Genomic DNA, 22078 nt, shown 5'->3' on the forward strand with positions numbered 1-22078 from the left:
GTAAGTAATGGTTCCATCGCTCAATCCGTCTCAGAATTCTTCTCGCTCCTTTATCAAACTCTTTTTAAAATGCCCTTTCTTTGTTTGCCAACTTTTCAAGCCTTTTGAGTTCAGCTTTCACACACTTGGGTGTCAGACTTGGCTCAGTGGTAGCATTCTTTGCCTCCGAAACAGAGGTTGTGTGTTGAAGCCCCGCTCCAGAGACTAGAGCATGTTATCTAGGCTGATACTTCATTGCGGTACCGAGAGAGTATTGTAATGTCTGAGGTGCCATCTTTTAGATGAAACATTAAACCAAGATCCTGTCTGCCCTCTCAGGTAGATGTAAAAAATCACATGGCACTATTTGTGGAACCTTGCTGTGTGCAAATTGGCTGCCACATTTTCCTATGTTACCACTGTGACTACATTTCAGAATTCCTCTCTTTCTCACCAGGGTCCATGACTGTGCAGTATCTAAAGTAGACCGACTATGCTAAGTGTCCTCTGGCTATTTAATATCAAACATACTTTTGAAGGCAGACTTTAGGTGGCACAGGTGAACGAATAGCAGAAATATAACACACGTCTTTGTTGGGGAAATACGTGAAAATAAATCTCAAGGTGCCAGACTGCGTATCTTGTTCTTCATTTGAGCTTGGAAATTAAACTTTCCAGCGTGCTTTAGAATATGTAAAACAGTACTCCATCAGTCACTAGTAATTTATATACTAATTTCTTGGCTCGATCAGCTGTTTGGGTGGGGAAGCAAAAAAAAAGCTAAAATGTTAGAATCATAGAATGGTTACAGCACAGAAAAGGGCCATTCAGCCCATCGAGCCTATGTTGGCTGTTTGTAAGTGCAATCCAGTTAGTCCTGTAGCCCTGCAAATTTTTTCCCCTCAACTATTTGTCCAGTTCCTTTTTGAAAGCCACGATTGAATCTGCTTCCACCTCCCTCTCAGGCAGCGCATTCCAGATCACAACTACTTGCTGTGTAAAAAAAGTTTTACCTCATGGCGCCTTTGGGTTCTTTTGACAATCACCTTAAATCTGTATCCTCTGGTTCTCGACCCTTCCGCCATTGGGAACAGTTTCTCTTTATTTACTTTATCTAAACCCTCCATGATTGTGAACACTTCTATCAAATCTCCTCTTAACCTTCTCTGCTCTAAGGAGAATAACCGCAGCTTCTCCAGTCTATCCATGTAACTGAAGTCCCTCATCCCTAGAACCAGTCAAGTAAATCTTTTCGGCGCTCTCTCTAAGGCCTTCACATCCTTCCTAAAGTGTGGTGCCCATAATTGAACATAATACTCCAGCAGTAGCCGAACCAGTGTTTTATAAAGGTTCAACATAACTTCCTTGCTTTTGTTCTCTATGCCTCCATTTATAAAGCCCAGGGTCCCATATGCTTTATTGACCGCTTTCTCAGCCTGTCCTGCCACCTTCAAAGACTTGTGCACATATACCCCCAGGTCTCTCTGTTCCTGCATCCCCTTTATAATTGTACCATTTAGTTTATATTGCCTCTTCTCATTCTTCCTGCCAAAACGTATCACTTTGCACTTCTCTGCGTTAAATTTCATCTGCCATGTGTCCGCCCATTCCACCAGCCTGTTTATGACTTCTTGAAGTCCATTACTATCCTCCTCACTGTTCACTACAATTCCAAGTTTTGTGTGATCTGCAAATTTGAAATTGTGCCCTGTACACAAGTCCAAGTCATTAATATATATCAAAAAGAGCAGTGGTCCTAATACTGACCCCTGGGGAACACCACTGTATACTTCGCGCCAGTCTGAGAAACAACCATTCACCACTACTCTCTGCTTTTTGTCCCTTAGCCAATTTCGTATCCATGTTGCCATTCTAATCCCATGGGCTTCAATTTTGCTACCAAGCCTATTATGTGGTACTTTATCAAACACCTTTTGACAGTCCATGTACCCCACATCAACCCTCTCCATTACTTCATCAAATAACTCAATCAAGTTAGTCAAACATGATTTTCCTTTAACAAAACCGTGCTGACTTTCATTTATTAGCCCATACTTTTCGAAATGCCACTTAATTTTGTCCCGGATTATTGTCTCCAAAAGTTTCCCCACCACCGAAGTTAGGCTGACTGGCCTGTAATTGCTGGGTTTATTTATCCCTCTCCCCACTTTTGAACAGGGGTGTGACATTTGCAAACCTCCAGTCCTCTGGCACCACCCCCATAGTCTAAGGAGGATTGGAAGATTGTCTCCAGAGCCTCCACAATTTCCACCCGTATTTTCCTCATTAACCTAGGATGCATCCCTTCCGGACCGGGTAACTTTGAGTACTGTCAGTCTTTTACATACCTCCTCTATTTATTTTTATCCTATCCAATATCGCTACTACCTCCTTTCCTACTACATTGGTAGCATCCTCTTCTCTAGTGAAGACAGATGCAAAATGCTCATTTAGTACCTCAGCCATACCCTCTGCCTCCACAAGATCTCCTTTAATCTCTAACTGTATTCATCCAAGGAGCTCTAGCTTTGGATGCCCTTTCTTTCCCCATCGTGGGGATGTTTCTGGTCTGTACCTGAACTAGCTCCTCTTTGAAGGCCTCCCATTGTTCAATTACAGTTTTGCCAGCCAATTTTTGATTCCAATCCACCTGGGCAAGATCCCTTTATAACTCACTGAAATTAGCCCTCCTCCTGTTCAGTATTTTTACACTTGTTGTTCTTTGTCCTTTTCCAAAACTATTCTTAAACCTGATGATATTATGATCACTTTTCCCCAAATGCTCCCCCACTGAAACATGCTCCACTTGCCCCATTTCACTCCCCAGAACTAAATCCAGCACTGTTTCCTTCCTTGTTGGGCTGGAAACACACTGATCAAGAAAGTTCCCTTGTACACATTGCAGGAGTTCCTCCCCTTATTTGCCCTTTACACTGTTACTGTCCCTGTTTATATTATGATTATTGAAGTCCCCCATTATCATTACTCTATAGTTCTTGCATCTCTCTGTAATTTACCGCAAATGTTCTCCTCTATCTCCTTCTCACTATTTGGTGGCCTATAGTACGCACCCAGTAGCGTAATAGCTCCTCTATTGTTCCTTAATTCTAACCAAATAGATTCTGTCTTTGACCCCTCGGCTACGTCATCCCTTTCCAGTGCTATAATAGTTTCTTTGATCAGTACTGCCCTCTTTATTTCCTTCCCTATATTTCCTGAATACCTTGTAGCTAGGAATATTAAGTTCCCAATCCTCCCCTTCTTTGAGCCAGGTCTCTGTTATTGCCACTATATCATAGTCCCATGTGGCAACTTGTGCCTGCAGCTCGCCAACCTTATTTACCACTCTACGTGCATTTACACACATGCACTCCAAATCCATCTTATACTGCCTTGCATTTGTCCCCTGTCTGATCCCTCCTATTTCTGAACTATTCTTTATTCTAGTGCTATTTGTCCCTCCCAGTCCTCTCCGTACCTTGTTTCTCCTTTCTAATGTTTCGTCCTGGTGTCCACCTCCCTGCCAAATTAATTTAAACCCTCCCCCACAGCACTAGTTAACCTCTCCACAAGGACTTTGGACCCAGCTCTGTTGAGGTGCAACCCGTTCATCTTGAACAGATCCCTCCTGCCCTAGAACTGGTCCCAATGCCCCAGGAATCTGAACCTCTCCCTCCTGCACCATTTCTCCAGCCATGATTTAACCTGTCTTCTTGCTATTCTCACTAGGAGTAATCCAGAGATTACTTTTTGAGGTCCTGCTTTTTAACTTCCTCCCTAGCTCCTGAAACTGACTGCAGGACCTCAACCTTTTTTGTTCCTTTGTCATTGGTTCCCACATGGGCCACAACTTCTGGCTGTTTCCCCCCAAAATGTTCTGCACCCTCTCAGTGATGTCCTTTACCCTGGCACCAGGTAGGCAACACACCAGGCGGGACTTATGTCGGTGGTTGCAAAAATGCCTATCTGACTATTGAATCCCTTATAACCACTACATTCCTACATTTTTGCTATGCCCCCCGGTGCCATGCTCTGGACTGCACTCCTTCGAGGTGTTGTCACCCTCAACACTGAAAACCGGTAAGTGAGCGACACACTCCCGAAGGATTCCTGCATTGCCTGCCTCTTCCTACCCTGCCGGATGGCCACCCACACTGTCCTGAGCTCTCTGTGGCTGTAGGTGACCACTTCCTGTAACGTACGATCCAGGAAATTCTCAGCCTCCCGTATGCCCTGTAGTGATTGTAGCCGCTCCTCATGCTCAAACTCTGAGCTCGAGCTGCCGGAGACACTTTCTGCACACATGGTCACCCATGAAGTGTTCTGGACTTCCCACGTGGCGCAGGAATTGCAGGCAATGGGTTTCAGCTGTCCGCTATTCTATTTAGAGTCTAGTTTTTATTTATACACACACACACACACACACACACACACACACACACACCTTTAACTCCTATTTATTATTTCTTTATTTAGTATTTATGTATACCAGATTCTTTATTTAATACAATTTCGGATCCCTTAGATACTTATCTATAATTCCTTAGGCTCCACTGTCTGCACTGGTTGTGACATCACTTCTTTAGTTTTTCTCCCTGTGGTTCTTTTGGTATATTCTCTGCCACTGTATTTATACTCCTCGGGCCTCCCGCGATGTTAAGGGGTGTAGCTTTAGTTTGACCATTTTCCTTGTTTTTTTGTTTTCTAATTGCTTCCTTCAGAAAATTGCTGGTCATTTAGTTCAGAAATTTGTGGTCCCTGCAGGGAAATGCTCCATGAACAGATAAATTATAGCCTTTGGTGTATTTCACAATTAACTGTCAATTAAAGATTTCAGGGAATTATACTGTTTTGCTCTTTTCCTTGTTTGCTCCCCTCTCATTTCCCACAGATGCTCCCATCTTTCCTCCAGCTGAGGCCATGTGTGGGCAAACCACTGCACACCACTCTGTGGAGACATGCCTCAGTGAATCTGGTCATCACCTTTGATATTGATGATAGAATTTGTTTTCAGTTGAAATGGTCTTCATTGTGAATTTTAATTTTAATATCCAGCCATATTTTCCATGTAGGTTTGTCTGTGCTGGAATTCTGCCTGATTATTGCCATGAAGCACTTAAATTCCATTTATGAAGGAGAGCCTTTTAACTTTGAAATGGTTTACAATGGTGAGCTTTTTTTAATAAAAATAATTGTTATCTTGGTTCTTAAATCTAAAGTATAAAATGGATAGGACATCTGGTAGCCAAAGTCCTTTCTATTCCTTACAGAAAAACAAAATACAAATTATCCTGTCAGATTAAGAGCATATCACTAAAAATATAAGATTATAGTGTGCTGCCAAGAGAGGTCTATTTTTTGATCAACCTTTACATTTTTAATATATGATCAAAGTTACATTTCTGTGAAGTATAATTCTAGAGGGAGAGAAAAACATAGTCAAACACTTAAGCGATTTACTTATTACAAACCAAATTAGTGCAGCGGATTCCAGGGTAGACCTGTCACTAGAGGCTGGAATTTTTCTCACTCTGCTCCAGACATCCTGTAAGTTCAATGCCCTAACTAGTAAGGTAGTTCTAACTGGGCAAGATGGGAAGCTTACGAATGCCCTATTCTGGTACGGTGCAAGAATTTTAGCTGGTTAAACTCTGGCAGTATTGCTAATTTGATTCTTGCTTTGGTGAGTGAGTGTGCCCCTATAGAGAGTTTATGCATTTTCACATCAAGCAAATGAAAACTCTGCTCATGGATTTCTCAGTAGTTTGGCTGACACAAAAAAAAAGTTTTAGAATTGACAAAAGAAAATTGATGTGACAATCGGAAGCTGTGGAGGAAGATGGCATTATACAACATAGTTTGTTTTCCATCTACACCAGCCTCTTCCAGGTAATCTGGCTATTCTACCTGGAGACTCGCATGGCAAAATCACCTTTGGTAATGTCTTCCCCCCCCCCCCCCCCCAAAATGCAATTAGGATTCTATGGAGAGGAAAAAATTTAGCTAGGAACACCATATCCCCTTGGTCAACTATTTTGGTTGGGTGAACTTCCCCCACCCTGTGTATATGAGACTAAAGGGTTCCTGGAGCAGAGTCGCTCTGATTGCTGAAACCCATAATTTTTTTACCCATCTATGTGGAATCCAACCTTCAGGCAAACAGCAGTGTATAATTTGGAGGCTTTTCATTTATTAAATGACATTGCTGAAAAGTTATACCAAGTGATTTATATTCTAGAAATGAGGAAGATGAGAGGATGAAGGGTGGTAAAACCCATCATGAAGAATTATGTGTTTTTTTTTTAATACTTGGACAGTTGTCTGGCTTTTTATTAGTATAACGATTTTCCAGGATGTATAATATTGGCAAATCCACTATACATTTAGTACTTGTTATTACATTACAGAATTTCAGAAGTTCATTCAAAGGAAGACTCATTCTATGCATAACTTTGAGAAACCAGTAGTCTTGAAGGTAAGGAATCTTGCAATGTGTAAACATCAAATTTAGTGAACTTATTAATGGATTTTTCCCCCTACTTTTGCCATTGGATTTTCTTCCCTCTTCTCCACTCCTGAAGGTTGAAACTGGTGCACTTTCATGGGTGTTAATAGTCCTCTAGTAGTTTACCCAGTGGGTCATTCTTCTATGTGAGTTTCATAGACTGTGTGCATGATTTTGACCCCGAGCCGGGAATATGGGGGGGGTGGGGTCAAATTGCGAACGGGAAACCTGGAAGTACGGGTTTCCCGGACGTCCTTACAATTTTGACGCAAGGACATTTTTTTTGTCGGTTTGCCGTCCGACTGACCGGCCTGATTGACAGGCTGGTTTCAATCAGACGGGAGACCAGCCAGGGAGAGGACGTGTTTAGGTAAGTCTTTGTATGGATGCGGGGGGCGGGGGTGCATGGGGGGGCACGGGGACATAGGTTGGCAAGGGGGTAGTCAGTCATGGGGGGAGGGATCGGGGGGTCAGTTACGGGGGTCCACGATCGCTGTGGGGGGGGGGGGGGGGGGGGGAGGATCAGGGTTGGGGGTCGGTGATCGTTGGGGGAGAGGATCAGAGATTGGGGTCGGTAGTCCGCAGTCGTTGGAGCAGGTCGCTGCAGGTAGGCGTGTTGAGCCTGGGGGAAGCACTCCTGCTCCTCACGGCCACAAGCTGTGCCAGAAAGGCACCTACCTGTTAGTTTCAGGCCTTCTCGCCTCCTTTCACGAGGTGTAAAAGAGAAGGCCCGGGAAACCCAGCCCCCCGGGGTTGAAATTGGAAACTCTGGGAAAAGCCTCCTTGAAAGGTTTTAAGGCCCAACCCGCCTCCTGGGAGCGGGTTGGTCGCCCGCCCCTGTGAAAACCGGAAATGGGCGGGTTGGAGGCGGGTCTGAAATGGTTGCAATTTTGAATGCCGCCCCCAACCCCAACCCACCCGTTTTTCACTGTTAAAATCGTGCCCTGTGTGTATGATTTGTGGGGATCAATGACAACCCAGCCAAATTCAGTCCTAATCTGATGTCCACAAAAGCTCATTTCCAGTAAGTGTTACTGGATTGTAACCAAGAGTAAGAACCCTGGCTGACTTTCCTGCAGTCTGAGAATACTTGCAGTGCGTGATTAGCTAGATTATTTTACTCAGCGCAAGAATAATGATCGAAACTCCAGCCAGAAGTAAGAGATCCAGTATTTATCTACTCTCCAATTATCTCTTAATAGAATAGTTTTCACTTTTAACAGCTAAGCAGTAGCTCTGTATATAGTTATCTGTCCTTCCAAAATTGCTAGATTTGAGGATTAACAATTAGCCTACATGCGATAATCTGGATTAAATATAATTTTTTGGTGGGTCACCACACTTACTTTGGTGGCAGATACAAATCGTGGATGAAACTTCAACAGGCTAAAAATAATTATTTACAATTAAGTAAAAATATGAAACAAAAGTTTGGAAAATAGTGTTCATACAATATAAACCACATACAGCAAGTAATGTCATTTACCTTTCATAGGATCCTCTGAGAATTTCTGATAATCTTTGCAAAAGGTTTTTTTGGCAATTTCTGCCCTTGGCTACCACTTTCAATATCAGTCTATTGACTTGAATCGTAACATGATGTTACATAATCCACACACAGGGAACAGATTGGAGTACTTTGTCTGACAATACTAGGAAATGCTACTGTACTGATGCAAACATGTTTTTAGCCTATTAAGTTTGTTTTAAAGATGAACTACATGATATTTCATTCAAATATTATAATTGTTGCATACAATATACAAATAAAATATATTATGTGAGTATAGAATATGAAAAAATTCATGACCAAATTAGCACCACCTTCTCAAGGGCAATTAGGGATGAGCAATAAATGCTGGCTTTGCCAGCGACACCCACATCCCATGAACGAATTTTTAAAAAAAAAATCAGGAAACTATATTTCTATCTAAGATCCAAATCACTTTAAGGTTTCAGACAAACTGCTCTATTAACTGTGTAATCAGACGTTGATAGTCTTGTGCATGTTAAAGAAAATTCCTGCTATTTCTATCAATACAGCCATTGGCAATTTTAAACCAGGGTTCTTACTCCTGGAAATACATCGAAGTTGCAACATGGAAACAGGCCATTGGACCAATCAGTCGGTCAGCCTTTATCCTTCATGCAAGAAAATAGTTCCAATCACATTTACCAGCCGTGTACCCATATCCCTTCAACCACATTTCCTTCATTCATCTATCTAATCTAATCTTGAATATTGACATAGTTTCTGCCTCAGCCGCTAACTCAAAGTGTATTCCACAATTGTCAAAAGAAGTTTCTTCTACGCACTGTTCTAAATCTATTACTTTTAATCTTGTATCTGACTCTTAATCTTGACCCCTCAACTACTGGAAACAGTCTGCTTCTACCTCATCCTTTCATAATTTAAACACTTCTATTATATCGCCCCCATAACCTTTGTTGTTTTAATTGAAAGACGACCCAGTTTTTCAAGTATCCCTTATTTGTATTTCCTCATACTAGTCAGCATCCTAGTAAATCTGTCTTTTACCCTCTCAAGGCCTCAATATCCCTCCTGTACTGTGGAGCCCAATACTGCACACATTGAACTATAGTCTCCACCCCTTAAATTGTCCATGCATATCCCAGGTAGCTGCCTATATGGGGCTGACCATTTGCCATTTCCACTGAAGTCAATTACAAAGGCACTGCTTATCACATTAAACAGGCCGAAACGCACCTTGTTAAAGTGCAATTAAATGCTGTTAAATATTCACCTGAGGAGCTGAGTGCTTCAGCACTGGAATGCCACTGTAATGCAAAATGTTTTACTGAAACGGAATCCATTTGGTACAAGTCTTGTCTATTGAAAGTGCTGTCCACCCCTTTTATCTGTTTTTAATGCCCTGGGAACAGCTGATTGAAGCTGCCTGAAATCTCCATCAGCTATTTGCTAAATATAGATGATCTGTTGGTTTCTAGTGAAAAAAATCATTATCCAATAGAGGGGCCGGAGAATCGATACATTTTACTAAGAAGCATTCAATCAGTATGCTGTACTGTACATGTAATGACAGTTCACCTGTTTATAACCAGAAGGATTCCACCTTCACAAGCAGGAGGGCATGACATTAGAAGAAGAGATCAAAAAAGATATAAAGGCATTTAAGATAGAAAGGGGGGGGGGAGATAATTAACAAACTAATCAAACTTAGAGAGGATAAAACCCCCGGTCTGGATGGATTGCATCCATGCATATTAAAAAAAGTTAGGGAAGAGATAGCAGAGGCAACATTACATATAAATAGTGCCAGAGGACTAATGTGATTCCGATATTTAAAAGAGAGATAGAATAAGTCCAGGGAACTATAGACCAATTAGCTTAATGTCAGTGATAGGGAAGATAATGGATTCTTTACTCAAAGATGTAATAGAAAACATCTAGAAACCGAAAATATAATAAAGAATAGTCAGCACGGATTTCAAAAGGGAAGGTCATGCTGACCAACCTTATTGAATTCTTTGACTAAGTAACAGAAAGGGTAGACAAGATAATGCAGTAGATGTAATATATTTGGATTTTCAAAAGGCCTTTGATAAGGTACCCCATAGTAGATTCATGACTAAGGTCAGAGCATGTGGAGTCAGGGGACAAGCAGCAGGATAGCAAGCTGGCTACAAAACAGAGTAAGGGTTAAAGGTAGTTACTCAGACTGGCAAAAGATGGGAAGTGGTGTTCCACAAGGATCGGTTCTGGGACCACTGATGTTCACCATTTATATCAACGATTTGGACTCTGGAATGGAAGTACGATTTCCAAATTTGCTGACTACACCAAATTGAGGGTACAGTTAATACTGAGGAGGACATTAATAAACTTGCAGAATGGGCATGTAATTGGTAAATGAATTTCAATATAGATAAGTGTGAGGTGGTACAATTTGGTAGGAAGAATGAGGTGGCCACATACTCCTTTGAAAATAAGAGTCTAAATGGGGTAATAGAGCAGAGGGATCTGGGGGTACAGATACACAAATCACAATGTATTGACATAGGTTAATAAGGCCATAGACAAGCACTGGGGTTCATTTCTAGAGGGATCGAATTGAAAAGCAGGGATGTTATGTTAAACTTGTATAGAACTTTGGTTAGACCACAATGGGAATACTGAGAACAGTTCTGTTCTCTATTATAGAGGCACTGGAGATGGTGCAAAAAAGATTCACTAGGATGATACCAGAGCTGAGAGGTTATACCAATCAGAAAAGATTGAACATGCTGGGGCTGTTTTCTCTAGAAAAGAGAAGACTTATGAAAGGGTTTGATAGGGTGGACGTAGAGAAGATGCTTCCACTTGCAGGGGAGACCAGAACTAGGAGCCATAGAAAATAGGAGCAGGAGTAGTCCATAGGCCCTTTGGGCCTGCTCCGCCATTCAAAATGATCATGGCTGATTGCCTAACTCAGTACCCTGTTCCTGCTTTTTTCCCCAGATCCCTTTAGCATTAAGAAATATATCTATCTCCTTCTTGAATAAATCTAATGACTTGGCCTCCACTGCCTTTTGTGGTAGAGAATTCCACAGGTTCACCACCCTCTAAGTGAAGAAATTTCTCCTCATCTCTGTTCTAAATGGCGTGACCACTGGTTCTGGACTCCCCAGCCATCGGGAACATCCTCCCTGCATCTAGTCTGTCTAGTCCTGTTAGAATTTTATATGTTTCAATGAGATCACCTCTCATTCTTCTAAACTCTAGTGAATATAGGCCTAGTCGACCCAATCTCTCCTCATAAGTCAATCCTGCCATCCCAGGAATCAGTCTGGTAAACCTTTGTTGCACTCCCTCCATGGCAAAGACATCCTTCCTCAGATAAGGAGACCAAACCTGCACACAATACTCCAGATGTGGTCTCACCAAGGCCCTGTATAACTGCAGTAAGACATCTCTGCTTCTGTACTCGAATCCTCTTGCAATGACGGCCAACATACCACTCGCCTTCCTAACTGCTTGCTGCACCTGAATGCTCGCTTTCAACGACTGGTGTACAAGGACACCCAGGTCTCATTGCACCTCCCCTTTTCCCAATCTATCACCATTCAGATAATAATCTGCCTTTCTGTTTTTACAACCAAAGTGGATAACCTCACATTTATCCACGTTGTACTGCATCTGCCATGTTCTTGCCCACTCACGCAACTTGTCTAAATCACATTGGAGCCTCTTTGCATCCTCCTCACAGCTCACATTCCACCCCAGCTTTGTATCGTCGGCAAACTTGGAAATGTTACATCCAAATCATTGATTACATTGTGAATAGCTGGGGCCTAAGCCACCCGGAAAAAGACCCGTTTATTCCTACTCTCTGTTTCCTGTCTGTCAACCAATTCTCAATCCATGCCAGTGTATTCCCCCCAATCCCATGTGCTTTAATTTTGCACACTAACCTCTTGTGTGGGACCTTATCAAAAGCCTTCTGACAATCCAAATACACCACGTCCACTGGTTCTCCCCTATCTATTCTACTAGTTACATCCTCAAAAAACTCCAGTAGATTTGTTAAGCATGATTTCCCTTTCATAAACCCATGCTGACTTTGTCCAATCCCATTAATGCCTTCCAAGTGTTCTGTTATCACATCTTTTATGATCGACTCTAGCATTTTCCCCACTATTGATGTTAGGCTAACTGGTCTGTAATTCCCTGTTTTTTCTCTCCCTCCTTTTTTAAATAATGGGGTTACATTTGCCACCCTCCAATCTGTAGGAACTGTTCGAGTCTATAGAATTTTGGAAGATGATCACCAATGCATCCACTATTTCCAGGGCCATCTCCTTTAGTACTCTGGGATGTAGATTATCAGGCCCTGAGGATTTGTCAGCCTTTAGCCCCATTAATTTTTTTTTATTAATACTGGTTTCCTTCAGTTCCTCCCTCTCACTGGACCCTTGGTTCCCTAACATTTCTGGCAGGTTATTTGTGTCCTCCTTTGTGAACACAGAACCAAAGTATGTGTTTAATTGTTCTGCCATTTCTTTGTTCCCCATTATAATTTCCCCCATTTCTGACTGTAAGGGACCTACATTTGTCTTCACTAATCTTTTTCTCTTGACATATTTATAGAAGCTTTTAGTCAGTTTTTATGTTCCCTGCTAGTTCATTCTCATACTCTTATTTTTCCCGTATTAATCAATCTCTTTGTCTTCCTTTGCTGAATTCTGAACTGCTCCCAATCCTCAGGCTTACCGCTTTTTCTGGCAACTTTATATGTCTCCTCTTTGGATCTAATACTATTCCTAATTTCTTTTGTAAGCCATGGTTGAGCCATCTTTCCTGTTTTATTTTTGCGCCAGACAGGAATGAATAATTGTTGTAATTCCTGCACACATTCTTTAAATATTAGCCATTGCCTATCCACCGTCATCCCTTTTAGTAAAGTTCCCCAATCTAACATAGCCAACTCGCACATCATACTTTCGTAATTTCCTTTATTTAGATTCAGGACCCTAGTCTTGGATTCAACTACTTCACTCTCCATCTTAATGAGGAATTCTATCATGTTATGGTCGCTCTTCCCTCAGGGACCCCGCACAACAAGATTGTTAATTAATCCTTTCTCATTGCACAATACCCAGTCTAGGATCGCCTGTTCTCTAGTTGGTTCCTCAAAGTATTGGTCTAGAAAACCATCACATACACACTCCAGGAATTCCTCCCCCACAGTATTATTGCTAATTTGGTTTGACCAATCTATATGTAGATTAAAATCACCCATAATTATAGTTGTACCCTTCTTGCATGCGTCTCTAATTTCCTGTTTGATGTCGTCCCCTACATCTCCACTACTGTTTGGGGGCCTATAGACAACCCCCACCAACGTTTTCTGCCCCTTGGTGTTTCTTAGCTCCAGCCATGCAGATTCCACATCGTGATTTTCCGAGCCAATATCCTTCCTCACTATTGCATTGATTTCCTCCTTTACTAACAATGCTACCCCACCTCCTTTCCCTTTCCCATAAATATAAGATAGTTACTAATAAATCCAATAGGGAATTCAGGAGAAACTTCTTTACCCAGAGAGTGGTTAGAATGTGGAACTCGCTACCACAAGGAGAATAGCATAGATGCATTGAAGGGAAAGCTAGAAAAACACATGAGGGAGAAAGGATTAGGAGGATATGTTGATGGGGTTAGATGAAGGGTGGGAGGAGGCTCGTGTGGATCATAAACACCAGTATGGAATTGTTGGGCCGAATGGCCTGTTTCTGTACTGTACATTCTATGTAACAAACCAAGTTTTTTTTCACTACTCCGGTTGTTATGTCGGTTGATTTTTAACTAGAAGTTGAATTGAATCCCTGGCCTTGTTCTGTTATAGATTGAACAGTCATCCTTTGACATGTACCAGTTTGATAACTTTATGATCAAACGGCATAATCTGCAACTTTGGAATCATATGTATAACAGACTCTGTTCAAAATAAGACGTAAGCTATAAAACAGTTAGATTACGGGTGTGTTAAATTAGTTCAATTTCTGTCCTGTATTTTGCTCGGTGATTTGAACTGCATGGCTATTGATAATAATGAGACCCAAACATGCAAAATTCAGTTCCCAGCTTTGTTTAGCACTAGGGAGTGCGATGGGTTTCCCATCCACCACATGTAGCGGACAAATCGCGTTAGCATGAACGCGCCCGCTACATGCAGTGGGGACTGTATTTTCAAAAGATGATTTGGTTAACCTTGGAGGTTGTGCATGCCATGGGGGTACGATCTGATGGCAGTTAATGAATATATTCCATGCCTCTCTCAATGCAGTGATGTCACCAATCATCTTGTTCCATGTGTCTTTCAATAGGGCATTGAAAATCACACTTCTTTTCTTTTCAATTTCTCAATTAAAACTGAAATAAGGGAAAATTCTAAACTAGTGACAACAATTGCTAGTGCCTGAGTTGTGCTTCACGCTGCTGGTCAGCAGACATTTTGGGTAAAATTCCTGCCACTTGATGTGAAGAGAGATTGAAGGCAATTTCATTTTGTCCCTCCCTGTACCCTCCATTCATTGCCAGCCTGCTTCTCTTTCTGCTTTTCCTTCTTAAATACTCGTTTGTAGATGTCCAAATTATTTATTTTCCCTTCATCCTCTTAGGCATTTGAACACCTGCATCAACTGGAATTGATTAAACCATTGGAGGGAGTGTCTGTCCGAACACAGAAAGAATACCAGCTGGTGAAACTACTGCTGGACAGCAGTCAGATAATGGATGCACTGCAAAAGTACCCACAGTGCCCTACAGATGTCAGGCTTTGGGCATCATCATCTCTGGAATAAACCACTTGAGCTCAGAACTTGTAAATCAACAGAAGAAATTTCTATTTGAGGAGAAATTTTGAAATTTTTTCTAAATTTTTTTTTTAACAAATTGAAAGTTATAGGAAACTCTTTGTTGCAGTGATGCAAGAAATTTTTTAAAATCCAGGATTTACGATCTATGTACAAAGTAATATTTCACCTTGTTTATAGACTGTTTCAAGTGTTTTTGAAAATGTTGTTTCAGGAGGGAGAACAGTACATTTTTATCATTGATATTACATGCAAGTGTCACTGATTTATTTAAAAATATATATAAATACATGAAATGTTAAATACATGAAAATGGGTTTTGCTGAGTTTTTTTCATGAAGACAGAGTCCTGATTAAAAATTGTAGCAATGACCAAACTGGATTAGTGATTTTGCAAATAGTGGTGTTTATTGTGTGTTAACTATGGAGACATTCCTGCCATTTATGCATTTAAAGATTTTTTTTTTCAAGATGGCAAATGTGAAAAAAGCTGGTAACTTTCCCATGTAAATTTTTAATGAGCAACAGTTGCCCTGTGGAGATAATTAATTTTGTATTGAAGTACTAAAATGTTGTGAAGGTAACTGCCATTCATTGGATTAGTGCTGCTCCAGTTTGGCTGATTGTTTATTATTTGTGTAACGAGTGAGCAGGGAGGTTTCTAGAAGCTTTAGTACCAGATTCGTTCCAAACATTTGTGATATCAGGGTTGACTCATAAAATCAAGTTTAATCTTAAACACAATAGATTTTTTTGTGTGTTTTGTTTCCTTAAGGTTTGGTTTAATTCTGTTCTGTTACTAGTTCACATCAACTATGCCAGGTAGGATTTAGAAAGTGGAGTGAGGCTGAAGGCTGTGCAACTAATGGTAGAAGGAAAGACAGAGGGAAAGTAGGAAAGGGAAAACTAGAGATTTGAAGATGATAGAGAATTTTGAAGTGGATGTACTGAGGCAGGGGTAGATAATGGAGGTCAGTTAGAATTAAGGTGGTGTAGGACAGGATGTGGGCAATGTTCTGGATGAGTTGAAGTTCAGGTAGGGTGGGACTTGAGAGGCTAGCAAAGAACGATTTCATACTAACCCTCACTGAATTGCGCATCCCTACAGATTAAATTTAGCTTAATATTCTTAAAATCCTTATGTAATCAGATAAAAAAATAAAACTGGTTGTGCACAATGCTTAGTCTGCAGATCCCTACCTCATTGTAGCCATTAACTAGCTGAATGAAGAACAGATGGTAGATGACTAACAAAGATACTTGGTGAAAGAGCTGGGAAAACCAAATATGGAATCACTTTGTGTAAAGACAGATGCTCTCTAGCCACACACTGATGCACATGGGTGGCCTTTGCATTACATTGCTTTTCCATTGTACTCTTTCTTTTCTCTTTTCCCTTCTCCCTCCCTCCCTCCCTCCCCCTGCCCCCAAACCTGGCCTTTGTTACAAGCTATGTGCTGTTTTCCAAAGGGACGGCAGGATGGCATTAATGGCGCTCAGTAGCTTTCTCTGGAGCACAGGATATATGATTCAAACGAGAGAACAATTGTCCAGTATACTTTCCTTTATCTGACCCCCTTCACCACCCCCCTCCCCTCAATGCAATACTTTGACATGACATAGCACATGCAAAAGTTAGGCACATGTACCCAGAACTAGGGCAATTGAGTTTAAACTGCAGTGATGTGTAGCAATAGAGCACTTGACCACCTTATTGGAATTAAACTTTTATATACAAGTTTTTTTGGTTCAATACCATGGTAAATGATGGATTATAATTAAAGCTTTGCTGTTACCTTTTATTTAGGAGACATTAGTGTCATGGTGTGGCACACATTCCACTTTAGGCACCCAGTATCTGCATCAAACATGTCCTGGTCAGGCACATCATGGCTAGCTATTGTCAAAAACTTAAACTTATTATTACCTATTATATACAATGCATTAACCCATTATGTGTGTCATGGATTATGATCTGTTGGCAGTTGCTGAATCACTCCATGCCACTCACAATGGAGTGGCTGAGTCATTACATCTTCCACTTGTCTTTCAATAGGGCAATGAAAATCACATATCAATTTCTCAGACACAAGAGCCTAGAAATTAGGGTAACGATACTGTGCTACCAGAAGTGAGGCAGGTTGGGACTTCTGAAAAAATTAAAAATCTGTGGTAAGGGTTATTTGAATAATAAGGGTAGGCACCTATCCTACTGGGGCACTGGGATTTTAGAACCGCAGCTTGCCACTCTGCAGGGGGAGGAAAAACACAGATGGGTCTGGATTCAGTGTCCCAATGTAAAAATTTTTGCTGCTGATTGCTACTGGCATTCAGCATTGTGGGCCCCACTTGCAGTCATTATATGGTAAGATTACCTGCTTCACATAAGCGAACCGACTGTTGCCTGTTCCTCCAAATATAACATGATGGATTCTGTCCAAATTCCTCCAGCCCTCATTACAATGATTTCACACCTAAAATGGGATTGAATTTCTAGGCCAGGTTCTTCATGTCTCTTGAACATCCAAGCAGCAACTCCCACCTTGTACATTTGATGACTTCAGCTTTACTCCAGCTAGAACAGTGTTCCGGATCACCAAACCAACAGAAGAAAAGGGATCTGCACCTGTGTAATCAAATGACTAAGACAAATGAAGGGAAGGTAGTGGTAACAAACAAGGGGCAGGTACGGGAGATGGGAGGATACCCCACCCCCACCTGTGGGATATTTATTGATACAATCAATACTTACATCTTAATTCAGCATATGCCAACTAGTATAAAAGGGAATATCTTTGATTTAGTGTTCAATAATGAGCCGCAAGTGACCTAGAGGTAGGGGAAGCAACTTGCTGTTTTGAAGTACTCCGTGATAAGCGATAAAAGATGGGGCTTTAGCAAGTATAGTTGGCTCAGTTTATAGAAATAGGATTGACACCAGGATGAAAGAGAGAAGACAAACAAGGTGCACAGAGGATTGAGAGGAACAAATAGCACTAGAGTAAAGAATAGTTCAGAAATAAGAGGGATCAGACAGGGCAAATGCAAGGCAGTATGAGATAAATTTGGAGTGCATGTGCATTAACACGCATAGCATGGTAAATAAGTTGCCACATGGGACTATGATATAGTGGCAATAACAAGAAACCTGATTCAATGAAGGGGAGGATTGGGTACTTAATATTCCTGGCTACAAGGTATTCAGGAAAGATAAGAAAGGGGTGGGGGCGGGGGGGGAAGGGTGGCACTATTGATCAAAGAAATTATTATAGCATTGGAAAGGGATGATGTAGTTGAGGGGTCAAAGTCAGAATCTATTTGGTTAGAATTAAGGAACAGTAGAGGAGCTATTACACTACTGGGTGTATAACTATAGGCCACCAAATAATGGGAAGGAGATAGAGGAGCACATTTGCAGGCAAATTACAGAAAGATGCAAGAACGATATAGTGATAATGGGGGACCTAATTATCCTAATATTGACTGGGACAGTACCAGTATAAAAAAGAGAATTCTTGAAATGTGTACAAGAGAACTTTCTTGAGCAGTATGTTTCTAGCTTAACGAGGAAGGAAGCTGTGCTGGATCTAGTTCTGGGGAATGAAGTGGAACATGTTTCAGCAGGGGAGCATTTGGGGAACAGTGATCACAATGTTATTAGGTTTTGAATAGTTATGGAAAAGGGCAAGGAACAATCAAATGTGAAAATACTTAACTGGAGGAAGGCTAATTGCAGTGAGTTAAAAAGGGATCTTGCCCAGGTGGATTGGAATCAAATATTGGTAGGCAAAACAGTAACTGAACAATGGGAAGCCTTCAAGGACGGAGTTGGTTCAGGTACAGAGTGGACACATTGCCATGAGGGGGAAAAGAACAGCATCCAAAGCTAGAGCTCCCTGGTGAATAAAGATTTAGAGATTAAAATGAAACAGAAAAAGGCTGTAATGTAAGGTTCATAATACAGTAAAGAACTAAGTTTAATACAGAAAGTACATAGAGGATCTAAAAAAGGGAAGAAAGTATGAGAATAGATTAACAGCTAACATAAAAAAAGGAACCCGAAAGTCTTTTCTAAACATATGAATAGTAAAAGGGTAGTCAAAGGAAGCATGGCACTGATTAGGGACAAAAAAGATTTTCTTGTGAAGGCAGAGGGCATGGCTGAGGTACTAAGTGAATACTTCATATCATAGAGAAGAGGAAGCTGCCATTGTAGCAGTAAAGGAGGAGGTAGTAGTGATACTGGATAGGATAAAAAAATAAATGAAGACGAGGTACTTAAAAGATTGGCAGTGCTCAAAGTAGAAAAGTCAACCAGTCCAAATGGGATGCATCCTAGGTTACTGAGGGAAGCAAGGATAGAAATTGCAGAGGCTCTGGCTGCAATCTTATGGGAGTGGTGCCAAAGGATTGGAGGATTGTAAATGTTACACCACTGTTCAAAAAAGGGGAGAGGGATAAACCCGGCAATTACAGGCCAATCAGCCTAACATCGGTGGTGGGGAAACATTTAGTGTTAATAATCCGGGACAAAATTAATTAGCACTTGGAAAAATATGGGCTAATAAATGAGTCAGCACGGATTTGTTAAAGGAAAATCGTGTTTGATTAACTTGATTGAGTTCTTTGATGAAGTAACGGAGAGGGTTGATAAGGGTAGTGCAGTTGATGTGTATATGGACTTTCAAAAGGCACTTGATGAAGTACCACACAATAGACTTGTTAGTAAAATTAAAGCCCATGGGATTAAAGGAGCAGTGGCAGCGTGGATACAAAATTGGCTTAAGGGACAGAAAACAGAGAGTAGCAACGTACGGTTGTTTGTCAGACTGGAGGGAAGTATACAGTGGTGTTCCCCAGGGGTCGCTATTAGGACCACTGCTCTTTTTGATATATATTAAAAACCTGGACTTGGGTATACAGGGTATAATTTCAAAGTTTGCAGATGACACGAAACTTGGAAATATAGTAAATAATAGAGGATAGTAACAGACTTCAGGAGGACATAAACAGACTGGTGAAATGGGCAGACACATGGCAGATGAAATTTAACAGAAATGTGAAGTGATTCATTTTGGTTGGAAGAATTAGGAGAGGCAATATAAATTAAATGGTACAATTTTAAAGGAAGTGGAGGAACAGACATCTACAGGTGTATGTACACAAATCTTTGAAGGTGGCAGGTCAAGTTGAGAAGGCTGTTAAAAAAGCATATCGGATCCTAGGCTTTAGTAATAGAGGCATTGAGTACAAAAGCAAGGAAGTTAAGCTAAACCTTTATAAAACACTGGTTAGGCCACAGCTGGAGTATTGTGTTCAATTCTGGGTACCACACTTTAGGAAGGATGTCAAGGCCTTAGAGAGGTGCAGAAGAGATTTACTAGAATGGTACCAGGGATGAGGAACTTCTGTTATGCGGAGAGACTGGAGAAGAGGTTATGGGGAGATTTTTAAAAAGTGTTCAAAATCATGAATCGTTTTGATAGAGTAAATAAGGAGAAACTGTTTCCAGTGGCAGAAGGGTCAGTAACCAGAGGACACAGATTTAAGGTGATCGGCAGATTCAATAGTAACTTTCAAAAGGGAATTGGATCAATACTTGAAGGGAAAAAATTTACAGGGCTATGGGGAAAGAGCAGGGGAATGGGACTAATTGGAAAGCTCTTTCAAAGTGCCAGCACAGGCACGATGGGCCAAATGGCCTCTTCCTGTGCTGTACCTACTATGATACTATGAAAAGGTGACACCGAGTGCCAGTTAAATGGGTGAGGATGATTTCAACACACAAAGAAAATGGGATATATTTTTATGAATCTGAAAGGAGTATATAAGATTTGCCAACCTAAGGGGACGACGACTATATAATGGCAGAAAGTCACATAGGTTTCATGGAGAAATATGGCAACTTTTACCTAAAAAGGTAGTTGAAGTCTTATAAAATGAGCAATAGTCTTTTGAAGGTGGTCACGTGCAAAAAGCAGTTAATACAGTATTAATAGGGGAATGCAGAACAGGCCAGTTGAAGAACTATAGGGTGCAGATTGGGATGCAGGGCAGGAGGCTGCAGAAGTACAGTGTGTCAAGGCAATGGAACGATTTGTAAATCAGGATAATGATTTTGAATTTGGTGCGTTCAGAAATTGGAGGGTAGGGGTGTTGAGTGAGGATACAGAATGCAGCCAATAGACTTTTGGACAAGTTAGTTTGTGTAAGGAGATTGACTAGGTTTGAGAATTCAAGTCTGGAGATAACCAAAGTGTGGATAAGCAATTTAGATCACAGGTGGGCAGAACCTCAATTGTCGAGGAAGGCAGGTAGTGATAACGTGCCACAATTACGGTCACAAGATATGGGGTGGTGGTTGCAATGAATGGAGTTGTCAAGGGTATTTTTGAAAGGTAAGGAAACAGTACCTGATCAAAGAAAATTATTAACATCATTCAGCATTGGAGCAGAGATGTAGTTGAATATTTGACTTTTTTTGCAGCATTATTCTCCAGTGGTGCACAATCTTGATTGTAGTAGCCAGAATTAGCCTTTATCCAGAATTCATCCCTGATGTACATGACTGAACAGGATACATTCCTTTCAAACAGCTGTGTATATTTCATTAACAGCAATTACAATGTGCAAACACACTGTTCTAGGAGATACAAGAACAATTACAAGGATAATGGGGCTGATTTTTGGATGGCCGAGTGGGTGCGTTGGGGGCTCCAAAAATGGCAGAATCCCAGAGCGCGTTCGGAGCCCAGCTCCAACCCGCTCACTGCCGGGTTCCCCAATGAAACGTTTGGATGCGCGCGCAGCTCCCGCATGCGCGACTCCCACTGGCAATTAAAGCCAGCGAGATGCTACTTTACATTGTTATTTAGCTAGTTGAGGTACTTGACAGACCTCGTTGAGTGGAGATTTTGGCAGGGATGCAATTTTGAAGGATCCTCAGCGTGTTTCCCGTGCTGTGGGAAACACTCCCTGTTGGAGCAGACATGTTTCAGCCAGCAGCCAGTGGGAGATGCAAAGGATTTTTTGACAGTTGGGGGGAAAACCTCATTTATTGCAGCAGGGCACTCTGTCACTTCAGACAAAGTTTTGCCTGCAACACCTTTGTCTTTCCACTCAAAATTATTAATTTATACCCTAAAGTCTGCTGTGCAAACACATTTACCTACTTTGTGGACCCCCTCAAACTCACATCGTCAGGATGAGGGGGGGGGGGGGCGGGGGGCGCCATAGCTGCATTCATCACTTTATCCGAGG

The 22078-nt window shown here is 41.3% G+C and overlaps 1 protein-coding gene across 2 annotated transcripts in view; it reads left to right on the plus strand.

The window, feature by feature from the left end:
- The window catches only part of orc4 (origin recognition complex, subunit 4), a 75401-nt gene extending 59839 nt beyond the window's left edge, over positions 1-15562 (plus strand). For both annotated transcript variants that reach the window (XM_067986762.1, XM_067986763.1), the window contains 3 exons: positions 5052-5147; positions 6387-6454; positions 14624-15562. In XM_067986762.1, coding sequence (XP_067842863.1) covers positions 5052-5147; positions 6387-6454; positions 14624-14806 — 347 coding nt within the window. In that variant the 3' untranslated portion in view covers positions 14807-15562. The remainder of the gene's footprint in view (positions 1-5051; positions 5148-6386; positions 6455-14623) is intronic.
- Positions 15563-22078: the final 6516 nt, after the last annotated feature.

The sequence above is a fragment of the Heptranchias perlo genome, chromosome 7, assembly GCF_035084215.1.
Source record: "Heptranchias perlo isolate sHepPer1 chromosome 7, sHepPer1.hap1, whole genome shotgun sequence".
Lineage (NCBI taxonomy): Eukaryota > Metazoa > Chordata > Chondrichthyes > Hexanchiformes > Hexanchidae > Heptranchias > Heptranchias perlo.